General features: G+C 43.7%; 1 protein-coding gene across 3 annotated transcripts in view; it reads left to right on the top strand.

Moving 5' to 3' along the window:
- The window catches only part of ZNF592 (zinc finger protein 592), a 54,870-nt gene that overhangs the window by 21,758 nt on the left and 15,529 nt on the right, over positions 1-17,583 (top strand). For all 3 annotated transcript variants that reach the window (XM_045561635.1, XM_045561633.1, XM_045561634.1), the window contains exon 3: positions 8,559-10,797. In XM_045561635.1, coding sequence (XP_045417591.1) covers positions 8,578-10,797 — 2,220 coding nt within the window. In that variant the 5' untranslated portion in view covers positions 8,559-8,577. The remainder of the gene's footprint in view (positions 1-8,558; positions 10,798-17,583) is intronic.

Genomic DNA, 17,583 nt, shown 5'->3' with positions numbered 1-17,583 from the left:
GTGGTCAGGCAGATTTGTGTTTGGGGGTGGGGTTGGAGTATCAGTCATTCTTCTCTAGTCAGGGGGAAGAACTCTGACACAGAGGCATGAGCAAGCTGTGGTTAGAATGAAAGATGTCCTGGGAGGTGGCTAGAGCGGTGGGCAGAGACCAGGTCAGGAATGATCCTCCATGCCAGGCTGAAGTGTTTGAGCTCTGTCCTGAAGGTGATGGGGATTTTGAACAGGGACCTCTCTGTGATCAGATGTGTTTCACAGCAACCATTCTGGCAGCATGCGTTGGAGGGGTAAACTAGATAGAGAAAGAGACAGTGAGAAACTTTGTTTTGCCTGGTCCACTGGACGGCGGGGGTGGTGCAGCTGTTTTCGTACATACTGCTGACAATCTCTTTGGGCCATTTTTTGCTACTTGTTTGAATACCAGGTGCATCATGAAATGAAACATTGGCCACTGACTCTGAACATCTGTGACTTGGGGTCACTTAGACCCATAAGTAGGCCTTAGATGTGTGTTGAGGACAGTGATATGTATATTGTAGGGAGTCTGTCCACTTTAGGAGTTAATTTTTGTTTAGAAATCCGTTAGTTCTAGGTTAATTTGCCCAGCTGTTGCAGCCTAGTCTGTTCAAGGACTCAGATCCTTAAAGTTAGTTTAGTTTTACGTATTCAATCATGGCCTGCCCAAGGTCTTCACTTGGGTGACTGCTGATAACACAGGAGTGGAAGCCAATTTGTTCCTTGTGGTTCACTATTGCTTCTTCTTTCAGCTTTACCATTCCCAGTCTGTGCCTTCGTTCTGGGTCCAGGAGCATGGGGCTCTTTTTCTGTTTTCTTTGATGCATTTGAAGTTTCACTGAGCTCCCTTCTTTCCCTACCACCCCTGGAAGCAATGTCTTTTTCTGATCAATGTTCCTGCTAGAGTCCAGGCTGAAGCCCCCACGGGTCTTGAGAGCAGCAGCTCACTCTCGAGCTTGCTTGCTCATTCTGTCTTGCCTCTTGCCCAGCTTCCATTGCTGGTACAAAAGAGGTTCCCCTACCTGGCAACCAACACAACAGTTTTCTTTCCTTTCCTTTCCTTTCTCTTCTCTTCTCTTCTGTTTTTTCTTTCTTTTTTTCCTTTTCTTTTCTTTTCCCTTTCTTTCTTTCTTTTCTTTTTTTTCTTTCTTATTTTTGAGACAGAGTATTGCTCTGTTGCCCCAGGTAGGATGCAGTGGTATCATCACAGTTCACTGCAACCTCAAACTCCTGGGCTCAAGTGATCCTCCTGCCTCAGTCTCCCAAGTAGCTGGGACTACAGGGATGTGCCACCACACCTGGCTAATTTTTCTATTTTTAGTAGTGATGGGGTCTTGCTCTTGCTCAGGCTGGTCTCGAACTCCTGAGTTCAAACAATCCACCCGCCTCGACCTCCCAGAGTGCTAGGATTACAGGTGTGAGCCACTGTGCCCGTCCTAAAAATTCTTAAGCATTATAAACAATAATTGAACACAGATAGATGATATCAATATATAAGACATGGTCAATCATGTAGGGGAGCAGGGTTAAGAGCCCCCCCCATTGTAAAATATTCTTCCATCCAGTTCTCATCCCACAAACAATGGCAAATCCAAGAAAACTTCATTTTGTTGTCTCATTGTCCAGTGTTCTGCAATGTGTTGTTTGCCTCCTTATTAAATAGAATATACTGAATAGAGATCAGATTTTTCTAAGTGCTTTTGGAGCACCTCTGCCTCTTTGATGTCCTGTTATTGCACTTTTATTAATCTGCTATTACAAAACTTAACATTGCTGAGAAAAACACATGACCAAATTTAATGTTACTTGAAATTTGAAGGCTTTGTGCTTAAGGAAAAAAGCTCATGAGTTTATTCTTGTTCTTAGTTCCTCAGAGCCTTTTTGTTTTCACTTTTAGATTTGAATGTATGGATGTTACTACATTTATGTGTATCTTTTACCTGTAATAACTTCAGTATATTTTTTGACTAATGGATAAAGTCATCTTTTATTTGTCTACATCTTTAATTTCAAACTTCAGAATACTACCCTCTCCTCTTTAGTATTCTGAGGTTTGATGAACAAACTTTTAGTTATGCTTCTCCTTTTCCCTTCAGTCTTCATCTCTCCAGAAAAACGGAGTTCTAATTTTTAGGATCTCATTAGAAAGCGCTTCCAGATTCTTTATAACTTCGATCTCATTTCTCAGGACCTTTCCCAACTCTGGCATGTCTTTCTGAAGGTGTGGGAGCCCACGCTGCACAGCACGTGTAGCTGCGGACATGGTGGCAGTGAATAGGGGCCCAGAGCACAAGTTACGCTGCTCGCAGTGGCTTTCTGACAAGGCCCAGTGTTTTCTGGGCCTTTTGTGATGAAACATGCAATGTGGTATCTTAAGGGAATAGTCTAAGCCGATGCCTCGGCCTCTTTATTGAATAGTTTAGCTTAGAACCTGTTATTCTAATAGCATAATTGGTACTGCTTTTCCCTAAATGTTCCTTCACATTTGCCTTCACTGATGATCATTTGCCATAATTTTGCCTATTTATACAGCCTTATGAAAACTTGTCTTTTAATTTTACATTTTGATTTAGAACAGCTTTAAGACCATTTGCAAATTTGAAGATTTCACTTTATTGCTTTGACAAATATTTGCTGAGTACCTAATGGGGATGCAGTAATGAATGAGACCGATACGCCACTTCCTTCGGGACGCTTACAGCCTAATGTTCTTCTGCTAGGTTATCGGTTCCCAAAGCATTTTGAATGTGAGACCTCCTTTTTTTTTTTTGAGACAGAGTCTTACTCTGTTGCCCGGGCTAGAATGCCATGGCATCTGTCTAGCTCAAATTAACCTCAAACTCCTGGGCTCAAGCGATCCTACTGCCTCAGCCTCCCGAGTAGCTGGGACTACAGGCATGTGCCACCATGCCCAGCTAATTTTTTCTATATATATATTTTTTAGCTGTCCAAATCATTTCTTTCTTTCTTTTTTTTTTTTTTTTTTGAGACAGAGTCTCAGCTCTGTTGCCCGGCTAGAGTGAGTGCCGTGGCGTCAGCCTAGCTCACAGCAACCTCAAACTCCTGGGCTTAAGCGATCCTACTGCCTCATGCCTCAGCGTCCTGAGTAGCTGGGACTGCGCTACCATGCCCGGCTAATTTTTTCTATATATATTTTTAGTTGGCCAGATAATTTCTTTCTATTTTTAGTAGAGATGGGGTCTCGCTGTTGCTCAGGCTGGTTGTGAACTCCTGACCTTGAGCGATCCTCCCGCCTCGGCCTCCCAGAGTGCTAGGATTACAGACGTGAGCCACCACACCCGGCCGAGACCTCCTTTTTAAAATAAATTTTTCATGAATCTTCACTCAGTAGGCTGGTCATTGAGAACACATATGTGGATGTGAAGTTTGGTTCCCTTATGGATTAGAAATCACCATTCTAGGTCATTTATGAAAACATTAAGCTCCAGTCCAGAACAGGTCAGTGGGTTAAAAACTTCACTGTTCGTAGTTCCCTTCAGTGACAATCACATGAAGACATACACAGACCACATACATTAACAATCCAAGTCTATGGAATTCAATTTTTGTTGTTGTTTTTTGGTAGAATTTTGACATTTCAAGTTTGTAGAAATTCTGCCTACTAGTTCTGCCATAATAATATGTAATCATATTGTTTTTACACCCTCAAAGAATTGTAATAGACTAAGGAGGGTTGGGAGGCCTTTCCAAGATTAAGATGCTCCTTCCCGCCATCCAGTCAATACGTTTACATACGTGTTTTGTAAAATGACCTGGGCAAACTAGTAGACCCTGTAATAGTGGGAATTTATATTCAGCTTTGCTTTTTTTTTTTTTTAAATAAGCTTCCAGTTCTTTCCTGAAGTAAAACTTATTCTGAGAGGGAGTGAGTGTCAGTCTGCCAGTCTTGGAGTTGTTCTTTACCACCAAGTGGGCTGTATATACTGTTGCATGGTTCCACTGTCTCACCCTTGAGTGAAACTTGCTCTCAGCCCAGGCCACAGAGAACCCGTGATCTGCCTTCCCTGTGGACTGGGCCACTCTAGATCACTCAGTGAGTTCACCGGGCCTGGATCTGCCTCGCTTGTTCAGATGCTTGAGGGTGAGTCTCTGCCAGATGCTCTGCAGGCTGGGCCCTGGCTCCTCGCTGGTGTTCATGGGCGTGGCTCTGGCCCCCGGGTGGCTACCCCAGACACGGTAGACAGCTGCCTGTGGTTTGCTCTTCCCAGCTTTGGCTTGCTGCTTTCAACAGGTTGGAGACACTGGTCTATGCTAAAGCTTTTTATTTCAACTACACCTTTTATTTTAATTAAGTCACCCCATTGATTTTCTAGCTAGCCTTCTGCTGAGTCATGCCAGATGTGCTATAAGAATTTTATATTAATGATTTTCAGAGTCCTGTGTAAGGAGTTCCTCAAATTTTTTTGGCCTGCCTAGTTTCTTCTTCCTTTTTTTTTTTTGTATGTTAAAAGTATAATTTAATAAAATTATTTAAGTACTATAAATTGAAGTAGTTTGAATAAATAATTTGAAAATGAAGATAAACGACAGAAAATAATTTCATTATCTGTTGAGATACTTTTAATATTTTGGAGTATTCTTCTAGCCTTTTTCATAAAAAGTATGTATTTAAAAAATTAGCCATAACTGTGGTGCCCCTCTGTAGTCCCTGCCGCTCGGGAGGATGAGGCAGGAGGATCACTTGAACCCAGGAGTTTGAGGCTGCAGTGAGCTATGATTGTGCCACTGCATTTCAGCCTGGATGACAGAGCAAGACCTTGTCTCTAAAAAAAAAAAAAGAAATATATATATGTATATATACACACACGTGCATATGTATATTTAATTTTACTTTAAATAAAGATTGTACTGTACTTCAGTATTCTTTTTTTTCTCACTTTTTATCAGGACTATTTCTCATAGCCTTAATTTTGATTTGTAATATGATTTATAATGATGCCTCATTTAATTGTATTAATATACCATAATTTATTGAACCAATTTCCTGTTGTTGGATCTTTAGGTTGTGTCTCCTCTTTGTATTATAAATATTCTGTAACGCTTATCTTTGTCACATCATCTCTATTTCCATAGGATAAATTTCTGGAAGTGCAATTATTGGGCTTTTTTTATGCATTGCTAAATTGCCCTTTAGTGGATAGGTTGTATCAATTTATTCTACCTTTAGGATATTTTGCCACATCTCTGCCAACACTGGGATTATTACTTTTTGAAAACTTTGGTTAATTCAATAAGCCAAAAGTGGTTTCTCATTATTGTAATTTGAATTTTCTAATTTCTTGTGAGTTTGCAACTGTTTTTTAATAGTAATTGTACATTTGTGTTTCTTCTTTTAATTGCCTGCTCATCACCTTACCTCAAGCTCATTTTTCTTTTTTTTTTTTTTGTACCCCCTAAAGCTCATTTTTCTAATGGATTGCTTATCTTTTACTTATTGCTTTGTAAGAGCTTTTACTATATTAAGATATTAATGACAGTAACTATGTTACAAACATAACCTTTTGGTTTGTAGTTTGCCTTTTAACTTTGTGCTGGCAGGTTTTCGATGAATAGAACTTTTTACTGGTTATCTTTTTCTTTACTGTTTCTTCTTTTGCTTTTATAACTACATTTTGATTAATTTCTATCTTCTATTTATAAAAAATGCAATACTCGCTTTAGAGCAAGGTTCAAAGAAATACAAACACACAGGTATGTGGAGAGTCCTTTATTCACTGTTATCAATTCTGCTGTTTTCAGTTTTTCTTGAAAACACAATGTGATATTTGGCTTTTAAAGGCTTCAACTTTGGCATTTAAAATCCTTATAAACTTTTCCTGCTGCCGATACTGAACTGCCACACCATTTATTTACTAGCTCTGATTTTCTAGCAAAAGATATTTACTTCATCTCTGACCATTCTCAGCCAATCCCTGAGATTTCTCTGTGAGGAGAACTTTGCTTTCTTTTGATGTAATCTCTGCTTCAAACCCCTGAAGCTTTGTGTTAGACAGTAGCAGGCATCCAGCTAGTTCTTGCACACACCACCGCCTGTTCCCTCCTCTCCTGCATGCTTTTCTGGGCTCCTTAAAAGGAATGATCTATTCTGTCTTTCTCCACCAATCTTTTTTTACCTAGACATTTAAAATAAAGAAAGAACAAGAAAGAAAGAAAGAAGCTTTTAAAGCAAATATGCGGGCATTTTCTTATAGTTATGCTCACCCTGCAGAGTAGTTCACTTGGTATTGGGGCACCCCGTATTTTCAGTGATATCCAGTATACTCCCCTTGTCTGTGGGCTCCAGCACCTTCTATTCCAGGAGACAATCATTTGTTCTGTCCAGAAACTTTACATCTCATTCTAGTGGGGTATTCTGCTAACCCGTATTTAGATAATTGGTATTGCACTTTATTATACCTAGCATAATTAGGTATCTTCCCAATGGGAGGAGTACGGTTTTCATTTTCTGTCAGAACTCTTTTTTTTTTTTTTTTTTTTTTGAGACAGAGTCTCACTTTTGTTGCCCGGGCTAGAGTGAGTGCCGTGGCATCAGCCTAGCTCACAGCAACCTCAGACTCCTGGGCTTAAGCGATCCTACTGCCTCAGCCTCCCGAGTAGCTGGGACTACAGGCATGAGCCACCATGCCCGGCTAATTTTTTTTTGTATATATATTTTAGTTGGCCAGATAATTTCTTTCTATTTTTTTTGGTAGAGACGGGGTCTCACTCTTGCTCAGGCTGGTCTCGAACTCCTGAGCTCGAGCGATCCACCCGCCTCGGCCTCCCAGAGCTAGGATTACAGGCGTGAGCCACCGCGCCCGGCTCTGTCAGAACTCTTATGCAGGCAGAGTTGGGAGAGGGGCAAGGAACTAAACATGGAAACCTATCGATCCTGTGGGGTGGTAAGAGATACACCTCTGCTGTGCCACCTGCTCCCCTTGTGGTTCTAAGTGATTTTTTCTGTATTTTCTCCTTTAAAAATCACAAAAGTCATCTATTAGCCCCCCAAAAAAGTTTTGAAAAGATAACCTAGCAATAATTACACTACTCTGCATAATTCTTTTTCTTTTTCTTTTAATCTTGACTCAAACGCATACTTACTTTTACACTGTTAAAATGACATTTTTTATTAGTTTTTTTAAATTTAGCATTATAAGTAATTTTTTATGTTCCTATGTAGATTTCACAATTAGAATTTTTAATGACTGCTTAATAGTCCCTCTAGTATTCAGCCATTGCCTGGTCTTGGACATTTAGATTCTTTTTTGTGTGTCTCTCTTTTGTGCTGTTTTAATGATACTATAGGATACAGTTTTGCATATAGCTTTTGGGAAGTTTTGTTCTTAGGATAAATTTCTGGAAATGGGGTTCCTGGACCCAGAGTTTGCCACTCACTGGTTCTATGCAGCTACCGCACTGCTGTCTAAAAGAGTTGTGTCTGTCTGCATCCGGAAGGGTTTTCAGCATAAACATGGTGTAAGAAAGACCCTGGGTTGCTGAAGCAGATGCAGGATTTAAAGGCTGAGCAAGGGAGATGGTGAGGTTTTTCTCCCTCCTCTGGCAGGTTTGAGCCAGCCAGTTTCATGTTTCATCTTAAATGTGAGTGTTGTGATAATTTCCCACTCGAAGGCCTCTTTCTAGGGCCTTGGGCTTCCCCTGCACAATAGTTCTGTGGCTGTGCTTCCCCAGGTCGTGAAGGAAATGGGTGCATCAAGTTAAAATAGAATTATTATTCTCTTCTTTGTGTATACAAAGTTAAAATAGAATTTAGCCTTCTTCCAAACTGTCACTTGGCCAATTTGATAACTATGTGGTACCTTGCAAGTCACCCTGCTCCTCAGGTTTAATGGTCCATTCACCACCCAATAACAATTTTAGGGTGAAAATCAAGGAATCAAGTGTGTCTGCTGAGTAGAGAAAAAAATACCTAGAGAACGATAGCATTTTCTAGAGTTTATTTATGAGACAACACAAATCCTGGCAATAGGAAGTCATTTTGGATTTGATTGAATTCATGTAGCAAAAAGCCCCCAAAGTTATATAAAGTTACTGAGTAATTACTAAGAGTAAATTATCAGAACAACTTATAGCCAAGTCTCATATACGAATCAGATGTTTTCTAAAGAAAGCGCTGGACCATGCTTTTTTTTTTTCTTCAAAGGGCTGAGTGATTGGCTTTTTGCTCGCATATATAATCATGGAGTAATGATGTTCCCTGAGAAACTGAGGGAGTGTGGTAGGAGTGTACCCTTTTTTTTGGCTATGCAGTCGGTGAGGAATTTCCAGGTATAGAGGTTTAAGACCTGCCAGGCAGGGTTGTCACTACGTATAAAATTCTCTTTTCATCTCTCCCCCTTCTGTTCCAGTGTTTTAGAAACCTGGTGGGGTAAAACTCAGGTGTGTGATTTCCTATCATAGTACTTGGAGTTCTGTGTGGGCGTGCTGACTGTGTATGTGTGTTAGTGTGATGAGCCATGAAGATGACGCACGATGGAGTCCCGTGGGACCATGGTGGTCACTGATTCTGTTCTCTGTTTCTGTTATAGCCCTTGCCAGCATCCAGCCATGGGGGATATGAAAACCCCAGATTTTGATGACCTTCTGGCTGCTTTTGACATCCCAGACCCCACCAGCCTTGATGCCAAGGAGGCCATCCAGACGCCCAGCGAGGAGAATGAGAGTCCCCTCAAACCTCCAGGCATGTGTATGGATGAAAGTGTGTCTCTGTCTCACTCAGGATCAGCCCCAGATGTGCCGGCCGTGAGTGTCATTGTTAAGAACACCAGCCGCCAGGAGTCATTTGAAGCGGAGAAAGACCACATTGCTCCCACCCTTCTACACAATGGATTCCGGGGCTCAGACCTGCCTCCAGATCCCCACAACTGTGGGAAGTTTGATTCAACTTTCATGAATGGAGACAGTGCCAGGAGTTTCCCTGGCAAGCTGGAGCCTCCCAAGTCAGAGCCGTTACCCACCTTCAACCAGTTCAGTCCAATCTCCAGCCCCGAACCCGAGGATCCCATCAAAGATAACGGGTTTGGGATAAAGCCCAAGCACTCTGACAGTTATTTCCCACCCCCTCCTGGGTGCGGGGCTGTGGGAGGCCCAGTCCTGGAGGCTCTGGCTAAGTTTCCAGTCCCGGAGCTGCATATGTTTGATCATTTTTGTAAGAAAGAACCTAAGCCAGAACCCCTGCCCTTGGGGAGCCAGCAGGAGCACGAGCAAGGTGGGCAGAAGGCAGTGGAGTCTCACAAAGAGCTGGATGCCAGTCGATTCTTTGGGGAAGCTTTGGAGTTCAACAGCCACCCTAGCAACAGTATCGGGGAGCCCAAGGGGCTTGCCCGGGAGCTTGGCACCTGCTCATCAGTCCCCCCCAGGCAGCGTCTTAAGCCAGCTCATTCCAAGCTGTCCTCTTGTGTGGCAGCCTTGGTGGCCCTACAGGCCAAAAGAGTGGCCAGTGTCACTAAGGAGGATCAGGCTGGCCACACAAAGGATGCCTCAGGGCCCACTAAAGAGGGTTCTAAAGGCAGCCCCAAAATGCCCAAGTCACCAAAGAGTCCCCGGAGCCCTCTGGAGGCCACTAGAAAAAGTATCAAGCCATCGGACAGCCCTCGGAGCATCTGCAGTGACAGCAGCAGCAAAGGCTCCCCTTCTGTGGCTGCCAGCTCTCCACCAGCGATTCCCAAAGTCAGAATCAAAACCATTAAGACATCATCAGGGGAAATCAAACGGACCGTCACAAGGATCTTACCAGATCCTGATGATCCAAGTAAGTCTCCTATTGGGTCACCTCTAGGGAGCGCCATTGCTGAGGCCCCAAGTGAAGTGCCAGGGGACGAAGTACCTGTGGAGGAGCACCTTCCTGAGGCAGGCACAAATTTAGGGAGCCCCCAGGGTGACAGGAAAGGAGATGAGATCATGACAAAGGCCAGTGACTCTTCCTCTGCCTGCTTCAGCTCGGGGCCCCGGGTCCCAAAGGGGGCTGTGCCAGGCTCACAGACGGGCAAGAAGCAGCAGAGCACAGCACTGCAGGCATCCACCCTGGCCCCTGCCAGCCTCCTTCCCAAAGCTGTGCACCTGGCCAACCTGAACCTGGTCCCCCACAGTGTTGCCGCATCAGTGACAGCCAAGTCCTCAGCTCAGAGACGGAACCAGCCACAGCTCACGCAAATGTCAGTGCCCCTGGTCCACCAGGTGAAAAAGGCCGCCCCACTGATTGTGGAGGTCTTCAACAAGGTCCTCCACAGCTCCAACCCCGTGCCCCTCTATGCGCCAAATCTCAGCCCGCCTGCGGACAGCAGGATCCACGTGCCGGCCAGTGGGTACTGCTGCCTGGAGTGTGGAGATGCGTTTGCCTTAGAGAAGAGCCTGAGCCAGCACTATGGCCGGCGGAGCGTCCACATTGAGGTGCTGTGCACTCTGTGCTCCAAGACGCTGCTCTTCTTCAACAAGTGTAGCCTGCTGCGGCATGCCCGCGACCACAAGAGCAAGGGGCTCGTCATGCAGTGTTCTCAGCTGCTTGTGAAGCCCATCTCTGCGGACCAAATGTTCGTGTCGGCCCCTGTGAACTCCACGGCACCAGCAACCCCGGCCCCCTCGTCCTCTCCCAAACATGGCCTCACTTCGGACAGTGCCAGTCCTCCTCCTCCAGCCTTGCCGCTCTACCCCGACCCGGTGAGGCTCATCCGGTACGCAGTCAAGTGTCTTGAATGTCACAAACAGATGCGGGACTACATGGTCCTGGCTGCACATTTCCAGAGGACGACAGAGGAAACCGAGGGGCTGGTAAGCAGACCCTCACTGTGATGGGTGTTGGGCCCCTGGCTCACATCAGTTCCATGACTGGAGCTGGACATGGAGAAAAATGCTCCTTGCTGTAGGGGCAGTGGTAGAATCTTGGAAGTCTTAGAAGAGGATGTCTGATTGGATGGTCAGTGACCTGCGGGAATATGTAGTGCTTAGTGTTTATTGGGAAAGGCGCCCATGGTAGGAGAGACCCTGGAGATTGAGCAAGTGTATTTATGCACACACCCCGTCTTCCACTCAGCTCCCACTCCACTGGGCTGCAGGGCCACTGCCCGGCTGAGAGAGCTCTTTACTGGCCAGTCTCCTTCTGGGCTCTGGCAGGCATCGGCACAGGCTTAGCAGGTGCCCAAAGAACTTGGGCAGAGGTAGGTGAGTCACTGCCCCTGCACCGCAGTCTGTTCTTCTGAGAAGCACGTCTTCAATAAGTTGTTGTCCTGCCCAACAGTGGACACGGCTGGTTTTGCAGAGTCCCTTTGGAGAAACTGCAGTAGGGCGAGTGGGTACACATGTGGGCCCTGTGGCAGAGGCTTTTGGGGCCCCCTCCTTTAAACCATGTTCTCTCACCACTCCAGAAAAGCAGCTGTGCTCATCTGCTTGTTCCGATTCTTGGTTACGGTTGATGAGATCTGGTCTTTTTTTTTTTAAAAAGGGCATCCTGTGCTGAGCATGGGACCCTCTGTGTTGGTGGCTGTCTATGTTATATATCAGCAGGTTCTGTGAAGAAGGAGGCCTCCAGACATGCCTCCAGAAGGTGGTTCTCTTCATGACATCGCCAAACCTACCCCTCACCCTGCCTCCCTAAGCCAGGGTTACAGAGGCCTGGGAGGAAAGCAGAACAGCTATTTTTACTTCAGTACAGCCGGGCCTGTGCACATGTGGGTAGCTAAGGAGCTTTACACGTTTTCTGAGTGCCCCTGTGCGTGGGGGCTGTGTGCCCAGTGGAGGGTGCCAGTGGGAGGGAGTCCTGCCTTCCTCCAGGAGCTCGCAGTGGCTTAGCAAGGGCAGGGGTCACCACCCAAACAGCTGCAATATGCAGTCTAAGATCGGAGCTAAAGCAGGGTTCTAAACCTTGTTGCACAGAGTACGTCAGAGGGACTAATTCACGGTGACTCCATGCATAAGGAAGGTGCAGTGTGGAGGTGATATTTCAGTTGGGCCTGCGAGGATGAGTTTGGAGGAGGGGGAGGGGCAAGGGTGTTCCAGGTGTAGGGAACAAAGGTCTGAAAGTATAGAATGGGTTTGAGGAGCAAGGAGTTGGTGGGTGGGAGGCTGGCCTTGGGAGTGTTGGGGTAGAGGCTGGCAGTTGAGTTTGTAGGCCTGCGGGCCTTCTGCAGAGGACCCCGCCCCCAGAGGGGGCCAGGAGGTGCTGTAAAATCAGTTGTGGCCTCTTATCTCCCCCTCCTGTTTCAGTTTGCAATTTTCCTTCTGATGAGTCAGATGGAGTGTGGTTAGCCGGGGCCCCTTCCCCAGAGGCTTTAGTGTTCTTGCCGTACCAGCGTGGTTGAGTCGGGCCAGTACTTTTTCTGAGTCATGTGATGAAGACCCTTGGCAGTGGGGTCTGATGTCTGTGCCTGTGGCTTTTTTCACACTGCTCCTTACACGTCTGCTAAAATCTGAGTAGGCAGAGGTCTGGATGTAGGATCCCAGGCTGGCAACCTTTTCATCCTGCATCTTTCTTTGTTATTCTCCCCTAGTGTGGGAGTGAGAGAAGAGCCCCCCGACAGGAAGGACAGGAGTGCCCACGGTGGCTGTTGGGCTTCTCTCAGCCTAGCTCAAATCCCTCAAAAACTCTCATGCAACTAAACGTGGCCTCTGAGTCTCAGGGGAAGGATAAGTCTTTAGCTCTGGGATCAAAAGCTGGTGTTGATGGCTGTTGGGCTTGCATTTCCACATGACAGTATGTAGGCTTCAGGCCACATGTCCAGGGCAGAGGGTGGCTGAATGGATTAGACTCCACACCAGAGCAGGGACTGCGGAGCACAGCTTGTGTTCAGGCCTTCTGTCTTCTTCCTGGGAGTCTGCCCCTGCAAGGAACATGCCGCTCTCGGCAGTGACTGAGGGACTGTGTTCATCTTCCCCCCTTGCATTTCCCAATAAGGTGGGGGCAGAATATCAGGAAAGAGGGGCTGTTTTTCTTGTTCTTAAATGTTTATTTAACTATACTGTCATTATCACACCTAAGAAAATTAGTAACAGTTGCTTTATATTACCTAATACAAGTTCATGTTTTGATTTTTCCAGTTATGTAAAAAAGATGTTTTTTTACACTTGGGCTTATTTTGAATTGGGATCCACAACATGGGCCACACACTACGTTTGTTTATGTCTCTTAAATGGCTCAATCTGGAATAGTATCTCTTTCTGCTCCACCCAACCAGACACCCCGCTTTTTCTCATGCCATTGACTTGTTGAAGAAACTGGGTCATGTGTCTTGAGAATTTTCCAGAACAATTCTGGATTTGACTGATTGCTTCCTGAGTTTTCCAGGACATTCCGAGTTTCACTGATGGGTTCCTTACACAAGTAATTTTTTCCCTCTGTACTCTGTATTTTTTCTGTAGACTAGAAGTTAGCAATAAAGACTGGACTAGATTCAAGTTCAGTCTTGATGGAGGTGGGGATGCTGTGTTCTTCCTGTTCCGTGGCTTCAGGAGGCACAAAGCTCCCGATCGTCTCACTGTTAAAGATGCTTGATCATGAATGTAAGTGGGGATGTTCTGATCCCTTCACTGTAACGTTCTCCACTTTTTACCTACTGATTTTAGTGGCCATCAATAATTTTTGCTGAAGTCTAATTTTGTTAAGAATTCCCAAGAGTTTTTCTAATTTCGTTATTTCTTTTCTGTTTTTTTTTTTTTTTTTTGAGTCAGAGTCTCTCTCTGTTGCCCAGGCTAGAGTGCCGTAGCGTCAGCCTAGCTCATAGCAACCTTAAACTCCTGGGCTCAAGCAATCCTCCTGCCTCAGCCTCCCGAGTAGCTGGGACTACAGGCACGCGCCACCGTGCCTGGCTAATTTTTTCTATATATTTTTAGTTGTCCAGCTAGTTTCTATTTTTAGTAGAAATGGGGTCTCTTGCTCAGGATGGTCTCGAACTCCTGAGCTCAAACAATCCACCCTCCTCGGCCTCCCAGAGTGCTAGGATTACAGGCGTGAGCCACCGCGCCCGGCCAAATTTCATTATTTCTTTCTCATTTATTAGCTGGAATTCTGTGTAAAATATCTTTCCTGCTTCCTTAAGGGCTTTTTGGTTACTCTGAAACATAGTTTGTGGTGGAAAATGGAATAGTTCATTTGTTTCATTTATTTATTGGTTTTTAGAGACAGGGCCTTACTCTGTTGCCCAGGCTGGCATGCAGTGGCCTGACTCTAACCTCGATTCCCTGGGCTCAAGTGATCTCCCTGCCTCAGCCTCCCAAGTGGTAGGGACTACAGGCATGTGCCACCATGCCTGGCTATTTTTTTTTTTAATTTTATTTTTTATAGAAACGGGTCTTATTATGTTGCCCAGGCTGGTGTCGAACTCCTGGCCTTAAGCGATCCTCTTGCCTTGGCCTCCCAAAGTGCTCGGATTATAGGTGTGAGCTATTGCTCCTGGCCAGTTTCCTTTAAATAACAGTTTCAGAGTAGTGACTCCATGTCCTAACAATCTCAAATGGTGTTCCAAGAGTCCCTCTTCTATTTTTTTTAAAATTGTGGTGAAATACACATAAAGTTTCCCATCTTAACTATTTTTAAGTGTACAGTTGAGTAGTGTTAACGTTAAGTATATTCACATTAATGTGCAACCAACCTTCAGAACTCTTCATCTTTCAAAACTGAAACTCTTTACCCATTAAATAAAAACTCCTCATTTCTCCCCCTCCCCCCCACCCCTGGCAACCACCATTATATATTCTGTCTCTGTGAGTTTGACTCCTCCAGATACCTCATATAAGTGGAATCATACAGTATTTGCCTTTTTGTAACTGGCTTATTTCACTTGGCATGTCCTCAGGGTTCATCCATGTTGTAGCATGTGTCAGAATGTCCTTCGTTTTTGAGACTGAATACTATTCCATTATGTGTGCGTACCACATTTTGTTTGTTCATTTGTATGTTGATGGACACTTGAGTTGTTTCCATGTTTTAGCTGTGATGAATAATGTTGCTATGAACATAGGTGTACAAATATCTCTTTGAGATCTTGCTTTCAGTTCTTTTGGATACCCAGAAGTGGCATTGCTACAACATGTAGTAGTTGTATGTGTGATTTTTTGAGGTACCACCATAGTTTTCTACACAGCTGCAGCATTTTACATTCCCAACAGTGCACAAGAGTTCCCATTTCTCAATGTCCTCATCAGCACTTATTATTTTGGGGGGTTTTTTGATAGTAGCCATCCTAATGGATGTGAAGTAATCTCTTCTATTGTTTTTAGCTTTAGTGTTATAATGAGCTCATTTATTTTTATGAGTTCATTCATAATTCAGTATATTTATTAATATGTATTCAGTCATTCTTTTTCATGCTGAAGTTATCCCATCTTTGGTCAGTGGGAGCTCCTTCAAGCTGGCTCCTGTGTCCTTTTGCCATCAACTCATTAATCCTTGAGAAGCTTCCTTGTTTTCAGTCCAAACAAGATGACCTGGGCACCTTTATTTGTTAAACCTGAATCAGTCATTTTTCCAAGAAACCAGGTTTCTTTTAGTGAGGAATGGTATTGAGAGGCCATAGTCAGGGCACTAGATGTGCTCCTTGCTGCTGGGTTTATCTTGTTTCTACGCCTTATCAGTGATCAGAGCTAGGAAATACATACTTTAAATTTTTTTTTAATTTTAAATTTTTTTGTAGAGATGGGGGTCTTGCTATGTTGTTCAGGTTGTTGTCGAACTCCTGAGCTCAAGTGAGCCTCCTGCCTCAGTCTCCCAAAGTGCTGGGATTACAGGCATGTGCCACCATACCTAGCCATAGGAAATACATACTTTTAAAAGGAAAGAAAAACCATGTGTTTATACAAATTCAAGATGATAGAGTTTTTACATAATTGATTTAATACTAAAAATCTTGATTCCTAACATCTTCCTATTCTCTCTGTATATATTTATAAATTTTTACAGTTGGCACTCCGTATCTGTGGGTTCTGCATGCCTGGGTTTAACTAACTGTGGATCAAAAATATTTGGGAAAAAAATTGTGTCTATACTGAACGTGCACAAATTTTTTTTCTCATCATTATTCCCTTAACAATATAGTATAACAACTACTAATATCTACATAGCATTTACACTGTATTGGGTATTGTAAGTAATCTAGAGATGATTTAAGTATACAGGAGGATGTGTGCAGGTTATATGCAAATACTCTGGCACTTCATATCAGGGACTTGAGCATCAGATTTTGGTATCCTTGGGGTTCCTGGAACCAATCCCCTACGGATACTGAAGGATGACTGTATTTATACACAGACACACACGCACACACATACATGTACATATACAAATTACAAAATGTCAAAACCAATATGTCTAACATTAGGACAACTGCATAATGGTTAGATGCATTTGCAGCCCTTTTTACCCTTAGAATATATCACATTAAGGTTGTATAAGTCAAAATACTGTGTTTTGAGGTCACTAGGAATAATTTTTTTTCTCTGTGTGATTATATCATCAACTTGATATATATTTAGGTTATTTGCTTCTGTTTCTCAATTTTTAGGGAATCTTTATTTTATTTTATATTGTTCTTTTTGACTTATATAAAACATTTATGTGATTCCAAAGTTAAAACTATGACAAGGTACATTCAAAGAAGTCTTGCTCCCATCCCTGTCCCTGTCCCCAATTCCCTCCTTCCCCATAGGTAACCATTTTTGTTCATTTTTTATTTATTAGCAAATATGTGTATATGTGTCATATTCCCCTCCTCTTTCACAAAAGGTAGCATACTGTATATGCTGCTCTGTACCTAAAGTGGATACTTAAAAACCAAAACGTTTTATTATGGAGCCTCTCAAACATATGAAAGTGGAAAGAATGGTATAATGAATCCTCCTTCAACATCTACCAAGCCATGGCCCATCTTGTTTCATTTCTTTTCTTACCCACTGCTCTCCCCAGTGGATGGATCATTTTTAAATCCTGGCAACATCATATCTGTAAATACTTTCGTATGTATCTCTAAAAGATAAAGCGTTTTTTAGAGAAACATAAATATAATATCACTTCTAAAAATCAATAATTTCTAGTATTAAATCTTAATATCAAGTGTCAAATGTCCTAATATTTTTTAATGTCCTAATATTATCATTTATTAAGTTAGCATTTAAATATCTCTGATTGTCTCGTTTCTCTTTACACTTGGCTTGTTTGAATCAGGATCCATATAAGTGCGGTACATCATAACTGGTTAAAAATATCTCTTAAATCTCTTTTCATTTCTAAGTTTCCTTTCCCTCTCTGTCTATTCTCCCCCCTTGCGATTTGTTGAAAAAACTGGATTGTTTGTCCTGTAGAGGGCCTATATTCTGGGTTTTGCTGATTAAAGCAGAGATCTTTTCTTGTCCTCCCTAATAATGTCTCCCTGTAAACAACTCCTCTGACCCAAGGTCAGTGGCCCCCTTTTACTAGAAGCTCAGGAGAACCTCTGCAGGATGCAGGCGCCGGCTCAGCCTGTTGCTTTCCCGCTCTGCCCACGAGAGCTTCAGTGGATCTGGCTTATACTTCCCCTGGTTTTCTGCTGGGGCTGGGAACAAAGGAGCTGCCTGATCCTCCCTTGTCTGTGC

This window comes from Lemur catta, chromosome 9, assembly GCF_020740605.2.
Source record: "Lemur catta isolate mLemCat1 chromosome 9, mLemCat1.pri, whole genome shotgun sequence".
Classification (NCBI taxonomy): Eukaryota; Metazoa; Chordata; class Mammalia; order Primates; family Lemuridae; genus Lemur; species Lemur catta.
Note: the sequence above shows the minus strand (reverse complement) of the source record. Positions and strands in the feature narration are given on the sequence as shown.